The sequence below is a fragment of the Ammodytes marinus genome (genome assembly GCF_949987685.1).
Source record: "Ammodytes marinus genome assembly, chromosome: 13".
NCBI classification, from domain to species: domain Eukaryota; kingdom Metazoa; phylum Chordata; class Actinopteri; order Uranoscopiformes; family Ammodytidae; genus Ammodytes; species Ammodytes marinus.
The window spans coordinates 6,988,533-7,010,115 of NC_137217.1; the positions used below are offsets into that span (position 1 = coordinate 6,988,533).

Consider the following 21,583-nt stretch of genomic DNA (forward strand, 5'->3'; position numbering starts at 1 on the left):
TATAACTCACCCAGGCCCTTGCGCACAAATCACCCCATCCCCAGAATTTTGGATAATAGGCATGATGCAGCAATTTAGGGTTGACATTGTGCTAACTATATAGACTCAAAGTATAGCATACCAAAGCACTAAAACATGTGTCAAATGTTTTCAAACGTGTCTATAATTGTTCAGACACAATAATCAAAAAACCTTGATCATGGAAATTTTACTTTGAAAGGCAAAACACAGTTTTTTGAGCTTAAATGTGCTTATATCTTATTCCTTGTGTCTCCCTTCTTTACAGGATGAGTCAAATGGATGGCTCTTCTTAAATATGTGGTCACATTTCCAATTTCTTCCACGGTTTTCTAGAAACAAGGGGTTTTGCAACTTCCAAAATGCACAAATCACCCCACCTTCCCCTATATATTATATATACTATATATTTATATATATAGAAAAAAATAAAAAGTTATATTATTACACATTGACTGTGGGCAAGTAGCTTTTTTAATTAGGGCTTTATTTCAATACAATACTCTATTGACATTTTACAAAAGGTATTTCTCTTCAACATATCGTACTTGCTGTAAATGTACATGAATTTCATCTCTAAGGGGGGAACTGGTGGTGAGTAATACAAGATACAATTTCAGAGATATCTACAATAACATTATTCTGCATTATATAGTTTGCTTATGTATCTTAATTGTCGGATTGTTAATATTGCATACGTTTACCTAAAGTTGCTTTTGTCTTTTTATTCCAATGTGTGAGTTTATTGCCTTGTAAAAGAAATATACAGTGACACAGCGACCTCTTTGTGTCCACTGGTCACTGTCATCAGAACCATGCGAGCAAAGAAGTAACAATCCAAACTGAAGCATATTAATGTTTTTTGGCTTATGTTGAATATGGTTGACGGAATTTTAGTATACAATACTTTACCTTGGTTACACACTCATTACATGGTGGTTTATGTGATGAGACGTTATTACCGTTTGAAATATGGTAATAAATATGTGCTGCACTAAATATCCATTACTAAGATAGTTATTGCACTCTTGGCTATAAGATCGATCATCAATACATCTGTTAACACATCTCAAATAAACATATACATACACACAGGAAACTAATATTTACAACAAAGTATTTCAATATAAGCTTCATCTTCACCAGTTCATGTAGGAATTTTGATAAAGTAGTCAATGTATGAATCATTATTTTTCATACAAAAGACTGCATATAAAAAAACACGATACGAATCATACAAGTAAGAGTTTAGTTCCCAAGTGAGATGCTTGATGTGAAAGGTTTGATGTAATGTAAAAGAATAAAGCCCACTAGGGAATGTTTGTTATTTTTAGCATAACTGATAAAATACCATAATTTGATATATCTTATTGTTTGTGTGCATTTGTTTTACACAATTTGAAAGTACTTTTCACAAGATCTTTGCTGATGTTTACACTACATCAAAGGTGTAGGCTGCTCTCGTTGCAATCATGCTTTAGATGAACCTACACATTTACACTTGAGTATGTACTGTATGTAAAAAGAAGAAAGAGAAGACAAAAAACTCATTGCAGAAAAATAATCTCATACTTTACAAAACTGGCAATCTTAAAATCTGTTAAAGTGATTCTAACAACATATCACATTTATCAGAATTTAACTTCATAGTAACAAAGCTAAACCTCAGCAATTCGTCGCTGATTAGTTTGAAGCTTCAAGTCTCTTTGAGAGCTTTGTCTGTGTATCCGTGCAAAGATTTAGGCCATATACTCAGAAGTGTGATATTGGTAGACATTGGTAGACAGGATATGGTTCAATCCTCAATGAAAAAAGGGTTTAGGTAAGAATGGTAATCTGGAACTTTGATATGAGAGAAAACAGTCTTTCATCCCACTGTCGAACAGCCCCCGATGACATCTACAAGCTCTTTTGATATTACCATCCAAGAGTAGAAAATGTTGAAATTTTTGATGCAGGAATCTCATGTCCGCGCCATTTTGTGAACCCCTGGTGAGTTGAGATAGTTCTGGATGAGAGAGATGAAAGCAGAGCATTTGGTAAAACACCTTTAATGTCACAAGTTTAAATTATAGACGTAGATTTCTAAAACTTTTCGAAACATGTTTGTTACAATTATTATGTCAATCTGAGCATATAGTATTAGCATACATTAAAGACATGTTGATTCGTTCATATGGCCATTCCATGTTTTATTTGGTAGAGAGAATAAGAACAAAAAGAGTTCAGTATCTCACCCTCATGGCTGTAGATATCCAGGGCAGAAATCGTGAGACTCTGGTGTAGACGCCAGGTTTCTTGGCCATGGCACAGCCTGTCCCCCAGCTCACCACCCCCAGCAGACGATACCGACTGCTCTTAGACAGGCAGTCGTCTGCTACAAACGGGCCACCGCTGTCTCCCTGAAACCACAGAGGATTATACATTCTAACAACCCATTTCAGGCAAGCACATACAGAAAGGCAAGTGAATGGCCATGTAATGACGTATCAAGCAAGCAGGTATATGCATTCAGATTATAGGCATAAACACAGAAGATATATCAGAGAATACAGTTCCCTAATTAGAAACAAAAACAACACAAACACACCAGCTCGTATGCACCAGAAAGCATAAACACAGGCACACCCTGACCTGGCAGGCATCAGTGCCTCCTTTCTCATAGCCAGCACAGAACATACTGGTGGTGATCTGATTGTCATAGTAATCAGGACCGTTACAGACATTGTCACTGATGATGGGGACATTTGCTTCCTGGAGAACATCTGCTAGATGACCTGCAGGTGAGAAATATCAGAGATACATTAAAGTAAAGGGGGTATTGTCTAAAAAGTAGCATTTATGTAGCAACTGCTATCTGTCCTTCTAAATAATGCAATTGTCAAGACTAGAATACTCTATTGTCACCTATAAAAAACATGATCAGAGTGTATACTGGTACTGCAGCTGGTACAGCTGTAATGAACTGTAGACTCACCATAATATCCCACATTTCCCCAGCCTGTCACTGTTCCCATCTGTCCATCTATCAGTCTTTGACCGTGCGCTGGAAGGCAAATAGGCTGGATGTACTCTACACACAAACACATGAGATACAAGCAAAAACTGAATTATATTTCACCATCAAATACACACAATCATCCAAACTTCTTCCCGTCTGTACGCAGGATGAAGCAGAACAAGTCTCAGTGTGCCATGCTGTCTAAGTGAATTGGTGGGAATAAATTGAGTTCATGCTGTGGTTGTAATTATGAATGCCAAACACTAGATGTCAGACATGACCTACTGAAGTAATGCTTGTTCTACCACTAGTTTCTCCTACTGCATAATACCACTTGTAAGTAATCGTCATTGAATACCTGATGAGAACATTACTTTGTGTCACATTTTCAAATGTGATGTTGTCCTGTCGTCCATATGTCTACACAGGAATTGTACGTTCTCTTCTTTGTTAGTACAGATCATGTTAATACATTTCACATACCCCTTTAAGTATGTTGAAAATGTTAGTTAGAAGCTGAGCCCTGTTTCAGGTAGCAGGTTTTACAAACTCTGGGTTTAATCCTGCGCTCTGAGTTGGTCAACTCAGGGCGCAGGGTTGATGAGCAACTCTGGGTTTTCGGTTTCAGAACAGTGGATCAGCGTTGGGTCAATCAACTCTGAGCGTGTTCACTCTGGGTTGAGCGCGTGTCTAAAAGCCATCGTCAATGGATCGCTGATAACATGATTCACCATGGAAACAGGAGAAACAAATGCTTGATCCTCCCACTTCTCCACTTCTCAAAAAAACTACAGTTAGAAATATTAACGAATGGGTTTATGGTATGGAGAAGAATTAACGGGATATTATCTCATAACTCTGATCTAATCACCTCGGCCATTCAGAAAAAAACAGGGGAAAACATTTTTCTCTATAGAATCATTACGCTTCCACATGAGAAGCAATCTATTTTAAGAATTAAGTTACGCATATCAGCAGCAGCAAAAGTAGGCTATTAAGCTTGCGCTGCACATCATTGCTGACAGTGTTTTATATTCGCTGTATTATGTAGGCAAGCTATAATAGCCTACTGTGCAGTAAACAGACTTTCGCTTCTTTTAAATGGGGAGTGAAAGACATTACGTACGTTTACGTTTGACACATTAGATGACAGTTTCCATTGTAGAGCCTGAATGATTTATTACCAGATCCCTTGTCCTCAAGTGATCACAGTTTAAATTATTATATTATTTCTATATATTCATATAAGGCTATTTAACGAAGCTCGTTTAACGAATTACATTTCAACCTGACAGACATCTGTTCAGTTGCATAGACGTTAAAGGTTAGAGCCACGGCGTATGTTGCCGCAGTAACTGACTCTCGGTTGCGCTGAACCTGCTACCTGAAACGGAAAACCGAGAGTTTCCACTAACTCAGAGCGAACAAACTCTGGGTTGCCTCAAAACCAGCTACCTGAAACAGGGCTCTGGACTGTTTAACATGTTTGTAGGGCCTTGACATACAATTTTACACAAAGCTAACGTTTATTTTCTTCTCTTCTTCTTTTCAATGCCTGAACAGTTTAGAATAACATTACAGTAGAGGATAAATTACAATTCTCAGAACTACTGTACTTTACTCATACTGAAAGTGTGGATATTTTACTAGAGGACTCCTGGGCCTCGAGGACAGACAAAAGAAGAACTATTGGTGGCATCCTGTTCAGTGCTGATAAAATGATGTTAAATAAAATAACTTTTGTCCTGCTGACTTGAATCTGGGAAACATGAAACCTGCAGCAGTCAAATTACCATAATGACTGACTGTGTCTTTCTGGCTCTCTTCATTTTGTAACCATTCCTCCTCATCTTTAATCATTGTCATCATGCAATCCAATACTCAGGAGTGTTTAGACAAGAGTGTTTCTCATTTGATGAATATGTGTGTCCTACCGTTGAAAACAAGGGGCTGGCTGAGGGCAAGAACAGCGATGTCCCTGCTGTTGTCATCAATGTTAGCGTCTACAAAGGGCAGGTAGCTGCTGTGGTAAACGATGGTCTTCACCTCCGCCACATTGGCGTTGACTGGTTTATTGTAGATGGAGCCCAGCAGCACACGCCAGCGATTAACAAAACGATAGCGCCTAGCATGGGAGGAAAGAGGGAGACGTGAGGATGTTTCACTCAAGTTTTACTCATTCAGATCATTTAAGCGTTTGTTTCTCAACAAAATAGTGTTTTTTAGTTTTTAATTGTTTTGGGGTTTGTAGTACATTCACAAAATTAATTACAAAGTGAATAATCTAAAAGTGCAAGAATACATTTGGTCTGATCCGCGGATCCTGATGTTCCCTGTTATGAAATGTTAATAAAATCCAATTTGCCCAGCACGTAAAGAGAATTCTATACACATTCAGGGTTGATTATTTACTCGGGGAAGCAGTGTGCTGCGGAGACAATCCAGCGGTCTGAGATGATGGATCCTCCACACTGATGAACCCCATCATACTGCAGGCTGACCTGCCAAGGCCAACTGCCCTGCCTGGCATCCACACCACCCACTATACGGTCTGCTGCAAAACTACGCCTGCCACAGTCTGCAAAGACACAGGAGGCAAGAGTGAGAACGAGTGAATAAAAGAGGACAAAGCCAGAGAAATATAGAAATATGTGACTGTGAGATAAACAGAAAGACGTAGAGAAATAATGACAAAAGAAAAAGCCAAAAGAGAGCATGAAAGAAGAAAAGGCACATAGCAAGGTGTATGGGAGATTGAGAGGTTGGTTAAGGCATCAGAGAATAAAGTGTGAGCTCACACCTTACCTTGGCACACCAGTGTGAGAACCTCCCTGCTCTCACAGTCACTGCAACAAAGACATACAGCGTAAGTAACAGCTTGACACAGGAAAAGAAAACATCCAAAGTTCCTGTCCTACTTTCTCTTCCTCTCTATGTTGATCCAGTAGACAAGTGAAATTAAAGTTAGGAGGAGCAACAGAGAGGACAGTGTAGTAGAAGGTTAGACCGCTGTGAGACAGGTACAGGATCAAACAGACAGGTGTTTATTACCATGGGAACAATGAGTCTTTGATTTTCTTGCCGTGGCTGAGCTCTGCCTCTCTGACACAGTAGAACTCCCCAGCATCTCCACTAGCCTCCGGCACAGATGCCACTGAGTAATTCGCCACACTAAAACAAACACACACACACGCTTTAGACATGTATCACGCTAAGCTGTTGAACACATTAAGTTAATAGTGTTAGACTGTCTCACCTGATGAAGCCCACTTCTTCACAGCTGATGCTGGCCAGCAGCTCATTGGCTGAGGAGGAACACACCTGACTCCACCTCCTCTGGGCGGAGTCAAAGACTCTGAGACGTTGGTCAGCAGAATTAACCTGGACTGCAGGGAATGATGAGTTACTTCTTAAGCATGCTTGGAACAACACATTGCTTACATGTATATCTGTTTTCTTTTCTCACTGATCATTTGTCTAATGTTTTAAGAGTGCAGAGATAGTTGTTTGTTATTTTCCGCTCCTATTGAGCAACATTGACCTAGAAATTACCACAAACCTTTTCAAGGTGGTTTGTTATATCTTGACCTGAATCTGCATTAAAAATCATACAGGTAACTGCAGTATTACCCTGTCACAAAAAGATCCTGGATCTGCATCAAAATCAATCCCTTTTTCTTGGCTCATGGCCAAACTGTAAGGTTTTGTTTTGTTTCACCTGTGACACAAAAAGGTCCCGTATCCTCCTTGGCAGAATTAAAAATATATGTAATTCATGATCTGGTAGCATTTTTTTCTCAATATAATATTGAGAAATAACTTTTGTAGACAATAACACTAGTGAGGTCTCAGTGGTATCTGCCGTTGATTATACCATCCATGAATATAAAAACCATCCCCTATTCCTCTCCGACTCACCATCATACAGTCCTGTGTCTTCTTCCATTGTGCAGTAAGAAACTACATACATGTAACAGAAAACAGCAGTCATATGTTAGTGTATGTCGGGAAATTATGTTAAACTTTTGATCATCAGATGAAAATATTAACAGCTTGAAATCAAAAACTATAGATTAAAGTGACTGATAAAAATGAGTGTTTCTATGTGTAAGAATGTTGTCTGACCCACGGCCCAGACGGCTGTTCCAATGGCTCCCAAGGTCATCAGCATCGCACACACCCCGATCACCCGGCAGGGGGTCAACAGGCAGGTCAGAGAGATTCCCCTGCTCCCTGCAGACACACACACACACATACATGAGTGTCCATGCACTCATTTGACGATACTGTAAACTTGGACACGCACATGATCGCAAACATGCCAGTGCACATACAATAGCACTTAACCGACTGAAGGGATGGCTTGATGGCATCATATATGATCAAATAAAACATGGCAAGAGTTTGAACTGCTTGTATTTTATCTAGGCTCTTTTTTGTGCCCTTAATCGACTTGCAACAAAAATCATCAAAATGAACACTTCCCCCTCACAGTCCCAATGTGAAGGGGCATACAGCACATTCCCTGGCACGGTCTGAAAAGTACAAGGGACATTGATTGGATCAATAGTCTAAAGTCTAGCATTCCCCCAGGAGGCCAGAACAAACTGTTGTACCAGGATATGGTGCCATTTATTTGCCGTGTGCACGGACAGTGTGTCTGTGCACTTGCATGTAAGTGTTGTTCTCACTGTGTCCCTTTCTGCCCCCGTTATCCGCTCTGCTCTGCTCTGAGCAGTTTGTCAACTTGACCCACAGCCTAGAGTTAATACACATTTTTACAAAAAGTGTTCTAGATTACAATCGCTTAGCATGCTTTTCATCTCTTATTCCCTTTTGTCTTTTTTGTGTTTTTGAGATGACGTGTGAGCTAATGTGAGTTTGTATTGTCTTTAACTAACGTGTGTACTAGAAGATGTTTTGAACATACAAACATATTTCTCCAAATTAACTTGAAGCCTGTCATTCACTTCACAGATCATACACTTCTACTCAGCTCATTTCACTTCCCAACACAAACAATTTACACAGGTCCACAGTCAGTCACCATCATCATCGTCAAAGTTAAAGCAACAGTGCAGATGAAAGCAGTAAGAAAGATTACACCTCCTCAGTCAGATTAAACTAGATCACAAATGTAAAAGTTGGTCAGCAACCAGTACTTACTTCACAGGTGTTTGTCCTCAGTTTAGGGATATTTAGGTTCTCATAAGAATGAGGCAGGTGTGAGTTGTCCCAGCCTTAAAGGTGCAACATTTTGACTTGTCCGAGCAATAAAAATAGGTGTTAAACCTATTAAACCTAAAATAGGTGTTAAACCTATTAATATCATTAACGATGGCATTACTACATTTCCGAGCAATAAAAATAGGTGTTAAACCTATTAATATCATTAACGATGGCATTACTGCATTTCTGCACAGCACACACACACACACACACACACACACACACACACACACACACACACACACACACACACACACACACACACACACACACACACACACACACACACACACACACACACACACACACACACACACACACACACAGAGGTGTCTTCAATCACTCTCGCTGATTACCCCTCAAGGGGATGTATGGTGAAGCTATGCTTGAAATAACATGGTTTCACCAAGCTCTATATGAACCAATTAGGTAAGTTGTCTTGTCCGGTTCAACAAAACCACCAGCAGGCTGAGAGGGCTGCCAATCAATTGCAGTTTCATAACAGTCCTGAGAAGAGTGCTGATCAGTCAACAAGTGAAAATAATCTGCTAATGCTCCAAGATGGCTATGGTAGAAATATGGTAGGCTATGGAAGAAATTGGGGAAGATTTGCCTTTTCACCTAACTTTCTCAACAAAAATGTAACACAATTTTCGGGTGTGCCATGCACATTACTTTTGTTCTGTTCAAGTGTAGCCTTCATAACCACGAAACAAGCCATCTGTAAAACAAAACAATGTATCCAACTCACATCTGGTGCGCACCAAGGAAGTGGACTATTAGGTGTAAACACGACACAGGTGTAGACACATGGATAAACTAAATTATCTTCCATACCAAATTTATTTGATTTGTCAATGCTGAAAGGGTAAATGCTATGTCACAGTCAAGTACATTAAAATCACCTATTTAGTGCATTTGTCTGTAGTTATTGTGTCATGATGCCCCTTGGCCCTGTGTGTGTTTTCCCTTTCACCCTTGTCTTTGTGCTGAGCTAATTGTAGGGGTGGAGCCAGGTGTGCTGGAGTCATTACCAACATTCACAGCTGTCATCAATCATCATCAACTGCTCTACATATACCCGGGCCTACCTTCCAGACACTGCCAGATTGTAGCTTCTGTTTTCACACAGTTAGTTCTCTCTCTTGCTCACCTGTTTACAGCTTGGCTTTTTTGCACTTTTTCCTGGCTAACCCCTGTTTCCTCTGCCACAGTTCTCCCGGCCTGACTCCAGCCACCAGTTCCAGCCCTCGCTCACCAGCACTACTCCCCGGACCCCTCCTGCCTGCCTGCTCTAGCCTGCTCCCACTCTGCCCCCTGGACTTGCCCCGTTGCTCTCTCCCTGGACCCCCATGCCAGCCAGTTTCCCTCCCCGGATCACGGTCCTAACACCCTGCTGGTTTCTCCTCAAATAAATCTTCTTTTACTTATACTGTCTCCGCGCCTGTGTCCTCCAGACCCAACCGTTACATATTGGCTATAAAAAATTATTGAAAGTGAACTTTGATCAAGTGGAATTTCATTGCACTACATTGCTTGAGACAGGGCTGTAATAATATGTTCCATCAGTGTGCCAGGAAACAACTGAAGATACTGTAAGTACAGGAGTCTTTCCTATCGAATCAGAGAAATAACATTCCTTATGCCTAATTTCCTTCCTGCCACTGTCTCCCTCCAACATTTTTCCTACTCTTGTACATCTATATTTTTCTAATTTTGTCATGATCAGCAATAACAATTAAAAACAATTGCATTAAAATGTTTTTAACACATTTCGACATGATGTCTACCAACTGTTACCATTCGTGGTGCAACACATCAATTACTAAAGAATCATTTTAGATTGTTTTCTTTGGACATAAAAGCATTTACTGTTCATGGATTAACCAGAATTATCCTGCAGATGTATCAACTCAAAGTCAGTTTCATTGGCTTACAAGTAAACTACTGCATCTTTTGAAGTAAACAACTAGAACAACTAGTGTAGAACAGAACTACTTGCACTGCTTGGAAAAGTGTCTCTATGAAATTACCTGTATGAAAAATAAACATTGATTGTTATCAGGAAATGCGATAGCAGTGTAGACTAACTGCTGCTAACCCAGTGACCTTAACCTCCTTCTCGGCTATCTCCTCACATATGCTACCTCCCATCCTCCACCTGACCAACTCTACATTCACTTTGACTGCAGTTCCATGAAAATTCACTATATTTCCCTACCTCCACCTGTACTAAAGCTTTTTTGTTCTATTGACCCCTCTTTGTGTTTCATGTCTGTCCTTTCATACCTGTCCCCTGCTCCCCCTCCACTCCTCATACTTCCCCTCCAAATGTCCAGTCAGCATAATAATGGTGTTATTGTTCCTCAGGTTGTGAAACAATGTGAACCCAAAAGTCAGAGAGAGATCAAGACAATTCAGGCAGAAAAATGTGAGACACAAAAAGGAGTGAATGTGTATCTGATCAGTAAAACAGGACATTTTATCAGAGGGACATTCCAGGCTAAAGTTCATTCTTCATTCGTTTGTGTTTTCCCGGAAATATTTCCAACGTTTCCTCAATACACCACCTGTTTCATTCCTAAACACAGTCTTCTTCCCATTCCAGGAAAGAACAAGCATTCTATTGTGTCCACTTCTACCTGAGACCACCTTCTCCTCTGTGAATTTGTGACTGTATATGTGTGACTGCATATGTGTGTGTGTGTGTGTGTGTGTGTGTGTGTGTGTGTGTGTGTGTGTGTGTGTGTGTGTGTGTGTGTGTGTGTGTGTGTGTGTGTGTGTGTGTGTGTGGGTGTGTGTGTTGGGGGGGGGGGGTTATGAGGCAGGGTTCCTCTGAAATGGTATTATGTGCTGCAATTGTAGATGTTGGTGGACAGTTGTGAGTGCAGCTATTTTGTTGTATGTGATATTTTAATAATATATTTTTAAAAGTAATAATTTACCCACACTGGTGACGTTAGTTTTAAGTTGGATATTCGACCGAAGTTCATCGGACGGGCAGTCCCCGGTTTCCTTCCCGTATGTATATTTGATTCTGAAATGACATAAAGTGTAAAAATATAGCCCCAAAAAGCACACAGGAGTGTTTAGTGAGTTGTTGTGTTTTTCTTTTGACTGTCAGCAGAGGTATGCTAACGCTACCCTTGACTACCAGTGTTTGAGCTAAGCTAACTAGCGATGAGCAACCATTTGTTCTTCAAAAATGCACGCATAGTTAAAGGAATGGTTTCTATCACCTTGTCTTGAACCCGAGAATGAGAAAACAAGCTAAAAATTTTTTTTTAACTATTCCTTTAACTTTGTGCATAATATGCGATCCCACTGCAGCTCCTCACTGTTTGGTGAAAGAAGCAGCTGTGTACCAGATGAGACGTGTGCCTGTCCACGCCTTTTCTAAGCCGAGATTGAGTTGTCTTCATCCACATCTAACCTTTTAAAGAATCTTTCCAGACAAGCTAATATCTACTTATCTCAAGGTGTTATTGCAATATTTTAACTTTACCAAAGGCTAAAACGCCTGTATAAACAGGACCATCAGATGTATCAGGTCCTTTATTAGAAAGATATACCTTTGGTTGTGTGACAAAATAGCTTGCATTTATATATATATTCATATTTGTGTTTTTTTTTCTTGTTCACACACGTATAGTGCACACAGTATAAGCATGTGACGATTAAGGTAAACACTGCTTGTTTCTTAAAATAGATAATGTCCCATCCCATCTAATTTAAGCAAAGCCATACACAAAATAAACCACACCATATGTGCCACTCCTTGGCTAGACTGTGTTTCTCCTGTAATTACATGCACACACCAAAGACACAGACTGACTCATTGCATCTGGGTGGACTCCCTGCAGTCAGGCAACAGAATCTACAAAACCAACCTCAAGCTAAGCATGTTCACACGCAGTTAGTTACAGCAAGGACGCAATGACCAAGACGAAGGACTGATGAGGACAACAAAGGATGTGGAGATGTCCATTTGTAACTAAAGACTTGACTCAATGGGAAGCTGCTGGCTTCATTTTACTGGCACTTCATTTGTCACTGTAATGTAAGGTAGGTACCGTTATAATTTAATCAGTATCGCTTTAATGACTTTGTGTCTGGGTTGGCTTAAAGTTAGGCATGAAAGGTCATTATTGGCATTCAAAGTAGAAGTACTAGTAGTTTGACAAAATAATCCAGACGCAAAGTCCATATACTTGCTTACTAGCTGACTGTGTAGTCAACATCTATTACATTATCCTTTGTCCTCTCAGAGGTAATGACATTTGAACTACAGTCAAAACCGGAAGATCAGGTTTTTGGTACCTGGTCCATCAAAAACAGGGCTGAGCTTGATTCAACATATTCACTCCAATGTAAATAGGAAAACGTTTTTTTTTTTTTCAAAAATGAATACTGAAGGATAGTGATAAAGCAAAGAAAACAGTGCATGAAGCAGAAGAACACACACACACACACACACACACTCACACAGATAAAGATGCAACAGAAGATATGACATAGACTAGTGGTAGTCATGGCATAAAAGAAACAGCTTAGCGGAAATAGATAGCCTGATAAGAAAGATTTGACTATCCGGTGTGCAAATGCGTATAGTCCCAAAGATAAACCCATGCTTATGAAAACATAAGTGATCAACACTTATGCATTGCATATACAGAGTTTCACAGCTCACACTTACAGGAGTGCTTTCTAGCAACTGTCAAATACAGCAGGTAATCTTATCTTTACTTCCATTACAGCGTCATGTGATTGGCACTGTAAACTCATTAAGAGCCTGGAAACCTGGAAAACATTTGGCTGTTATTCAGTGCCACAAAGATACATCAAAGCTAATGCCCAGAAACAGGGCAGAAGTGGATTATCATGCGGCCGTTTAAATGATGGAAGTGTGTGAGCCGGAATAAGGTAGGAGATCTTCATAATGACAGTGAAGTGGGAAGGTACAGTACAGTCATGTGTTTGTTTATGACTGCCAGGAGTGTGGGTTATAATTTCTGCAACATAATATGTTTCAATTGAATGTAACTGAGCGAAAGGGAAGGTTGTGTCTGGCTTTTGTGATCAACACCACTATCACTTTTCTATTCATATTAGGAGTTCATCACTACGGGATTAAACAAATCTAAATATGTCTTCCAAGCTGAAGGGTGAACCTTAAAAATTAAATTCAGTGAACATCAGAGAGACAACCACACAGCATTTAGCAAAAGTAAGTTAATGGTTAACGTTCAAGTGGACTGATGTCTGGTCCCAAATACAGAAAACAGGCAGTATGACCAGCACAGCATTTTAATATGTACACGTGTGTGTGTGTGTGTGTGTGTGTGTGTGTGTGTGTGTGTGTGTGTGTGTGTGTGTGTGTGTGTGTGTGTGTGCATGCGTGCGTGTGTGTGTGTGTGTGTGTGTGCTTGCGTGCGTGCATGTGTGTGTGTGTGTGTGTGTGTGTTTGTTTGAAGGATAGGAAGGGGGGTGGGAGAATGAAATTCATGACTACGCATGTAATATGTTAACTTACCCATCTTCCCCTCTCTAACAACTTTCTCAGCATACATCTGCATAGAGTAGAACGCAGAGGGCAACAAACACAATGGTCTGTCTCCTTCTTTTTCTTCCTTCTCTTCTTGACTCGTCGGGCCAGGTGGTCTAAGCCCTTGGCAGTCGCCTTTGCCTGGTAATAGTCTTAAGTGAGAAACAAACACCATAAACATTTCAATACAGCCTAGGCTCTGTAAACTGGTATGTTTTAGATATGGTGGCCCCCTTTCACATACACTTTGTTTACAAACAAGTTTAAAGAGCATATGCTGTGTATTACATGTTTTCTTTTAACGTGCACACAGGTTTGTGACTTTACTAACAAACAAATACAGTATATGGCCAACCACAAAGACCCACCAAGTCAAGGGCCCACCTCTCAACATAACTCAGATTCTTACAAAGTTCTTATTGTGTTACTAATGATAACGGAGATGGAGACCGATTACAATATAAATGCAGAGTCTTTATGAAACTTATAATGTTTTTCATATTTGTATCTTTATTTTCCATGTAAACAAGCTACATATAATTTATTTATTGACCCTCACCAAAGGTTGACAGTGTTTACAGTCTTCACTGCCCTGCAAATAGGAGGACATGAAGTCATATGAGAGCACCAAGGAGCACAAAGAGATTGTAATAACAAGCCAAAGTTTACAGCTTCTAGTTAGCCTACCGGTAGTCTACTCCTTTTATAATATCTCTTATTCTATCACTGCGCAAAAAACACAATATGTTTTAACAACTAAAAATCAAATATAAAAATAAATAAAGCATACCACATAACATGAGCTGTGATGTTTGTATCAATCAAGGTGCTGGGACAGAGCCAGGACAAGTTCACCAGACCAATGGGCATTACAACATTTGTCAGCACGATAAACTGTAGGCCTAATGTTGAAATAGCCTAGTTACAATTAGCCTTGATAAATGGCCCACATTTAACTTTTTTTTCAAATAGCAAGGCTAGGCCTACAACTCGTTTTTAGGAAACACAGCCTACAGTAAGTTGTATAATAATTGTATGACACCACTGTCAGGCAACAAGCAAACCGTTTTTTTTAGATAAGCATAAAAACCGCACGGCTGAAATTAATTTATAGAAAGAGAGTGACTCACCTGTCTTTTCGTGCAGCAGGTGGAGCTCCGGCCTTTTTCTAGTGAGTGACAAATATTAGACTATCTATTCCTCTTATTTAAAAATGTAAAATAAAATCTTCTCAAAGCCTCGAAGACAGACGGCAATGCTTCTCAAAAGCCGCAATAGATAAATCCCAGTTTTCAGTCTTTTTTCCTTCTTCTCTTTCTCCCCCTCCACAGGTTACTGACCCCAAAGAAAAAGGAGAAAAAAAAGTTTTCAGCGACAAAAGTTTGTATCAACCAAAACCATCGTCGCCCGCTTCTAATAGACAAAGGCGAAACATTTGGAAAAGTGGACTTGTTATAGGCAAAGTGAGTGGAGGTTAGTCCGGAGTTTGTCGGGTTGTGTGGTCGTCTTGTCCTGTGAGCGGTCAGCCGAGCAGCCGAGAGGGGCTCCAGTGACGTCATCTTACGTATCTGCGTGCATGAACAGAGTACGAGAGCCCTCACACAGTCACAGGTGAACACAGTGTACCACACGCCTGGATAATCTCTCAGACACAGTGATAGCCTGCACAATTTAACATGGATTCAAAGGTAATGTAGGGATGTCAGCTATTGTTTTGGGTGTAGGCCTAACTCTCGGCAAATTGTGTGATGCCTCATATCCCTGTTGTCACAAGTGAGTCAGTAAACGCATAGACTATTGACCCCTAACCACCACTCAGAGACACACACATACACAACCACACAGACACACATAGGCCTATTTATGTTGAGGTTCCCTTTGCTCACATGAAATAACCATCATTACCCCAGTTCCTTGTAAACAGAGCAAATAAAAGGGGAAGCTGGACAATCTGACTCATAAGTCTACCATCTGGAAGTATCCGAAGCACTTCTAGCCTAGGCTTACTTCATTGACTTTACTCAAGAGCAGAGGACGGTATAGATTTGCATCGACGGAGTCACAGAGATCGGGTGAGGACGAGAAGGTCAGGAGGACTCTACAAAACAGTGTAGCAACAACAGCCAAGACAGAGAGGGAAGAAGATGGTTGGAGCCGCTGGACAGAGCTGCTGGCTGCTGATCACACTCTATCTGAGAGGTAAGACCTTGTGTGAAAGAGCCCACAGCTTTTTATAATAGCATTCTATCCACATGTTGCTCTGGGAAGAATCTGAAGATCAGCTGACCCATGTGTTAGTCTGAATACTAATGGAGCATTCTTAAAGTGGCATAATACAAATCATAAAGCTGATGTGTCTCAACTGTTTGGATGCTTGTCTCAGTGGCAAACATGTTGGCAATTTCTGGGGCATAAAGTACACTGCTTCCAGATATTCTATCCTTCTACATGTTGGCAGTGAAACATTTTAATATTCCTCCAGGTTACTTCATTTCTTACTTCTTTTTGTTATACCTCTTTAACCTTTCCTGACTTTGCAACATATTCTATTCACCTCTATGTTTATAACATAGAACAACAGAGAAAGTACACTCTTCCAATTTTTGAAAATGGATTATGCACATTTTGAATCTACAATTTTGAATTAAAATTGGATTTTTGATTAAATTGTGCCTTAAACTAATTATTTGAGAAATTGTTTCACTATTTTAAAGTAACTGGGTTCTAACTTCCTATATTTGAACACAATGTCATCAGGTATTCTTGCTGGTGACTGGTCAGTTCATCTCTCTTCCGGTCCTATCTGTGCTGTGATTGGTTCCTCTGTGGTTCTCCCCTGTTCCTATGACTACCCCCTTAGCTCTAATGTCACCAAGGAAGTGGTACGGCTCTCTGCTCAGGTAATTCAATAAAGAAAGCTTTGTCCACAGGAAGTTGCAATCTTGCCTGCAGCATGTCTTTCACCAGCCTTTCTCTGCAAGAGCTAAAGCCTGTAATCAGAATGAATGGAAACTGTATTAAGTGTAACTAAATGTAAGTATTTTGAGATTACAATTAAAATTGTGGGAGTGATTTTGTGAACATAAGTGATATTTATTTTTTTTACAACTCCTTATATGTTTCTATAAGGGAGGAGATGTTCTGTCTGAGATGTGGTGCCTGGAAGAGAGCCGCTGTGTCACACCAAGGTTTGTGTTAAGACACAGAAATATTGAAGTTCAGACCTGCTTGTATAACTCAGGTTTTCCACAAACATAATATATAATCCTACCTCTCTCTTTGTGTCAGTTATGTCTTCCACAGTGCTGGTATATTTCAGGACCCATCCTACCAGAACAGGGTGGAGTACTTGGGACAACCAGGGACAAAAAACTGCTCTCTGAAAATCTCTGATCTGAGGCAGTCGGACAGCGGAGCGTATGTGTTCTACCTCATCACCAGCCATCCTACACAGAAGATGCCAGAACAGAGGGGTGTCCAGCTGCTGGTGGCAGGTGGGAATATTTCCTTTACTACTGATCAACTGCATCATCATATCGTCAGTATCACAATTTAACTAGTAGCAGCTAAATAAAACAAAAGTAAAAAAAAAGCCAGAATGATATCGAGAGGAGGAGGATTAAGACACATCTTTAAAAAGCTTGCAGTTTTTATCTGGCCCCACAAGCATGAATCTTCGGAGGAGTAATGAGATATGGTGAAATCTGTGTATGTGTTTTGCCCATATGTTGTTTGCACCAATTATCTTGAATACAAACCATGTGCAAATGTTATAGCAATATGCAATGTGCAAACAGTTACAAAAACTTAACAGTGGTGGCTCATTTGTAGTAATTCATCAAGAAACAAACATGAAACCAGAAGTGTCTGTACTTGTATATAGACCGTTTATGATCTCGCCCCATTGCGTTGAGTTTGCACCACTTCCTTTATGCAACCACTCCGTCCGACATTTTGTGCTGTTTATGAGAAGTAAACTGAAAGCAAGCACTGACTCAGTATAGTGTATAAATCCAGCTTGACCTATTACTCAGTAAAATTCATGTCCTTAGCAACACCACATACAGCCAAACATGTTGGGGCAAACTGTAATTTTGCTGCGCAATAAAAGGGGGAGTTTAGAGCAATTTGAGGTTTTAGCCCTTTATGAAAAACACAGATATTCTTAAGTAGTTATTGAGAAATGTTCGTGTGAAGTAACACTTGTCGTTGTGTTTTCTTGTTTTTCCGACTCTGTTGCTATGCTGTGTCATCCATTGTGGGTCAGGAAAGCTACAAAAACATTACAATACGTGTTACACAACATAGTTAATCCAACCACATCTACTTATATTTTCTAAATTGTTTTCTTCAGAGTCGTCCAGGGCCGTCGCAGTGTCAGCAAGTCCCCCCAGTCACATGGCTGAGGGCGGGGCCTTACATCTGGCCTGCTGCAGCCCTGGAGCTGATCCACAGGCCCGGTTCACATGGTACAAGAGCACAAGCACCAGCCCGAGACACACTGGGCAGGTGTGGAGCATCAGTGAAGCTACCTCCGATGACTCCGGCAGCTACTACTGTCAGAAGCAAATTGGAGATACAGTGCAGAACTCAACAATGTTGCCCATTGACGTAGAGTGTGAGTGAGGTTTAATAGCCTACTGATTTTAAGTCATATTAACATGCCATTAAAAAAAGAATACACTGTATATAGAACAACGGCCTTCAAGAAAGGACATCTACAAAGCCATCCAGTCATTTAAAGGTGGAGTCAGCGATTCTGGAGAACACTTGTTGTCAAAATCACTTTTTGTCAAGATCAGTGAATATCTCTCAACCACTTTCTGTCTGTACTTTGTGTGCGCTGTAAATCTTGTGTTGATACACAGCCTAGGCTCTGCAAACTGGCATGTAAACAATGGGTATGTAAACAAAGGGGGCCCGCCATAGCTAGCAACATGCCCATTTACAGAGCCTATAGGCTGTGTATTAGTATAATTAAAACAAGCATTCTCCAGAATCACTGACTACACCTTTAATCATTCATTTGCCATGTCATGTTGTTCTGTCTGTTAGATACAACTCAAAAAAGCCGGAGGTCAGAAGTTACTTAGCCTGTTGCTGTGCTGGACATAAGCATACGATAAGCAAGCTGCTGAGAATTTCAACAGAGAATTTCTTGAGAAAAAGCTTCACCAGTTGAACAAACTTTCCCCACACATTTTGACATCTGCCTTTCAGTTCTGGTCTGATAAGTTTTTTAATATTTCGACAGAACCCCATATGACTTAAAGCCGGGCGTGGCTGACCATTAATATCCTTTCTGTCCAGATTCTCCTCGAAACACAGCTGTCACAGTCACTCCTGCTGTGGAGCAACAGAATGGGCTTCCTCTGACTCTGACCTGCAGCAGTGATGCTAACCCGCCTGTCCACACATACAGCTGGTACCAGGGCCCAGCGTGTCTCCCTACAGCAGACAAAAGCTTTTATCGGGCCAAACAATCTGTGGCTACACCAGCGGGAGGCAGCCCGACACTCAGCAGGACAGACATTACCACCGAGGAATATGGGCTGCACTGCTGTGTGGCACGCAACACACATGGATCACAGACTGTCAGTTTAACAGGTAGGTGGACCAAGAGCCTAACGTTCACAGATTCGGAGATTAGCAGCTTTCATGTCACTGCAGGAAACAATCCCATAACACTTGGCCAAGCTTGAACCAGATATTCACAGTGTTTACAGGTCGTTGTTGTATTTGATTAAATGTGGAATTATTAGTACAACATTTTGAACGTCACATCTTATTCATGTCAGGATTCTTGGACCAAGTTCTAGCTATTGACATGGTCGATGCATTAAAACACACTCGTTGAGACAGTGAGACTAATAGTACATTTTGGCTCTCATCTGTTTTCTGTGCCTTCCAGCAACGACCCCGTCTAACTTTACAGGAGCCAGATTGGTGCTCATCGTTCTGTCCATTGGGATCCTGATTGCTATCATGGCCATAGTTGCCTTTCTCGTCAAAAGGTGAGTTCTTTGCTACTCGCACAGCTGAACAGTTTGATTATCTTCCTCAATTTCCTGTTATATTTCTTTAATCTATCAGCATTTTAGCTTCAGGGATCTTGAGGGGTTATCATCATTGGATTGGTGGACAATAAAAGTAAAATAATGTTATTATTGTTGAAAAATCAAGCACAATAACATCATTTATCCAAAGCTTGTGATCCAACATCTGACATACAGCCTAACAAGAAGTGACACTGTGTCTGACGCCCCCCGACGCATCATTCATAACATTAACTGGTTGCTGCTTCTACTATTTGAATAATCCAAACTAGATGACAGCATGACCCTGCCGCTTAAAGGTGGAGGTGTAGTAGTGTGAATATTAGCTATATACTGTATGTGTATTCAGGTGGCTTATTTAGGTTCAGTGTAGTGTTACATTTCAAGACAAATAAATCAAGCTGAAATGAACTTCATAGCCAAGTAATGTAAATGTCAGTGTCTCCTGATCAGCTCTTTGTCTATCCTTTTCAGGAGACAGCAGTCGTCCAGTCGCCAGTCGTATGTCCTCACAGAGACAACTGCTACTGCACCTTGAAGACTCACCAAGAACAGAATGCATTTTGCACAAAGTACAAACCCCCCAATAACCACCAAAAAACAAGAGAGACCTTTGTTATCATATTCAAGTTATTTAAGAGAGTTTTTACTCAACTGGGACAATCTTGTTTACATTCATGCTTCACACAGCCAAATAAGCCTACATTAATAACACATGTCGTGCTTTAAATGATGGCTTGCTTGAGCACATAGCTGATGTCATGTACACAAAAGAGAGTTTGAATCTAAAGATCGTATTTGACTGCACATGCAAGCAAGCAGTAGGCTGATTTGGGCTTTGAGAGTAACTGCTTTACTTTAAAGTCGATAGTGGTGAAGAAGCAAAGGAAAAGCTGTCGGATTGTCTTTGTTCTGTTTGGCTTGTGGCTTTCTGATCCTTCACTCCATTTGTCTGATTACAATGATGCTGTGGAATTATCTAAATGCTGAACACCCCAAGCAATCTTTAAGAAGAAAAACTCCATCCCCTCAACTTTGTGCTCTAGTCGCTTGAACCGTCGCAGTAACCAATGTGAGTTTGAACACATGAAGAGCACAGGAGGCACTGTATAAGCCATGTCCAGAAACATAACAGTATTACTATGATGACGGAAAATACAGCCATAATGATCCAATTAAAAGCAGTTGGCAGTTGGGACTGGATCACAGCTGTGGGGGTGTTGAGTAAACTATTCAGTGTGATAAGGCTCTGACAGATACTGACCAGAGCATAAGGATGAAAACCTGGAGGACAGTGACTCTGACACCAGGATGTGGGTGTACAAAATGTAATTGGGGTATCAACTTTTCATGTCTTTAGTCTAATTTTAGATCTGTTTTTTTTTCTTTCTGATGTGTCATAGAGAATTGCTGAGTAAAGTAATGTACACATATTACTATTTTTGACGAGCTAACGAAGTAAACAGGGAAGTACAGTGCTTAATTTCCAAAACATTTCAAGAGGAGAGTGTCACGTATGCGCACATCACTTCTAGAGCGTGTTGACTGCTGTTAACCCACTACATCTGACGTTTGGTCCTAATGCGATGTATTTGGAATTATGTTTGGAATCATAAACTTGTTGAACTGCTCAAAAAAAACTTGGCCTTGAATCAAGGGTTTATTGCAATGAAAAACACATGATATTGTTTTAATAACACATTCTTAAAAAAACAGTCCTCAATAATATAATAT

At 40.3% G+C, this 21,583-nt stretch overlaps 2 protein-coding genes across 3 annotated transcripts; one reads left to right on the forward strand and one right to left on the reverse strand.

The window, feature by feature from the left end:
- Positions 1-1,981: 1,981 nt before the first annotated feature.
- On the reverse strand, positions 1,982-13,818 carry hpn (hepsin; the record flags this gene model as incomplete). Its single annotated transcript, XM_080039306.1, has 12 exons — positions 1,982-2,026; positions 2,256-2,420; positions 2,653-2,795; positions 2,996-3,091; positions 4,954-5,144; positions 5,432-5,597; positions 5,825-5,865; positions 6,071-6,190; positions 6,276-6,405; positions 6,938-6,979; positions 7,145-7,252; positions 13,782-13,818. The coding sequence occupies 12 exons, from the start codon at positions 13,816-13,818 to the stop codon at positions 1,982-1,984; spliced, it is 1,284 nt and encodes a 427-aa protein (XP_079895432.1).
- On the forward strand, positions 12,157-21,546 carry LOC307259454 (neuronal growth regulator 1-like). Of its 2 annotated transcripts, XM_080039303.1 has the most exons (10): positions 12,157-12,313; positions 13,006-13,171; positions 15,125-15,992; positions 16,551-16,693; positions 16,923-16,981; positions 17,082-17,287; positions 18,148-18,411; positions 19,104-19,400; positions 19,705-19,807; positions 20,324-21,546. In XM_080039303.1, the coding sequence occupies exons 3-10, from the start codon at positions 15,938-15,940 to the stop codon at positions 20,385-20,387; spliced, it is 1,191 nt and encodes a 396-aa protein (XP_079895429.1). In that variant the 5' UTR covers positions 12,157-12,313; positions 13,006-13,171; positions 15,125-15,937; the 3' UTR covers positions 20,388-21,546. The 2 variants fall into 2 exon arrangements, with proteins under 2 accessions (XP_079895429.1, XP_079895430.1); XM_080039304.1 differs by lacking the exon at positions 13,006-13,171.
- Positions 21,547-21,583: the final 37 nt, after the last annotated feature.

What these genes read in the sequence shown, in the direction of transcription:
- LOC307259454 (XM_080039303.1), top strand. Translation starts at nt 15,938, where the DNA reads ATGGTTGGAGCCGCTGGACAGAGCTGCTGGCTGCTGATCACACTCTAT. An exon ending in GTTGCCCATTGACGTAGAGT is followed by an intron (nt 18,412 to 19,103) that starts GTGAGTGAGGTT and finishes CTTTCTGTCCAG; the next exon opens with ATTCTCCTCGAAACACAGCT. An exon ending in GTTGCCTTTCTCGTCAAAAG is followed by an intron (nt 19,808 to 20,323) that starts GTGAGTTCTTTG and finishes TATCCTTTTCAG; the next exon opens with GAGACAGCAGTCGTCCAGTC.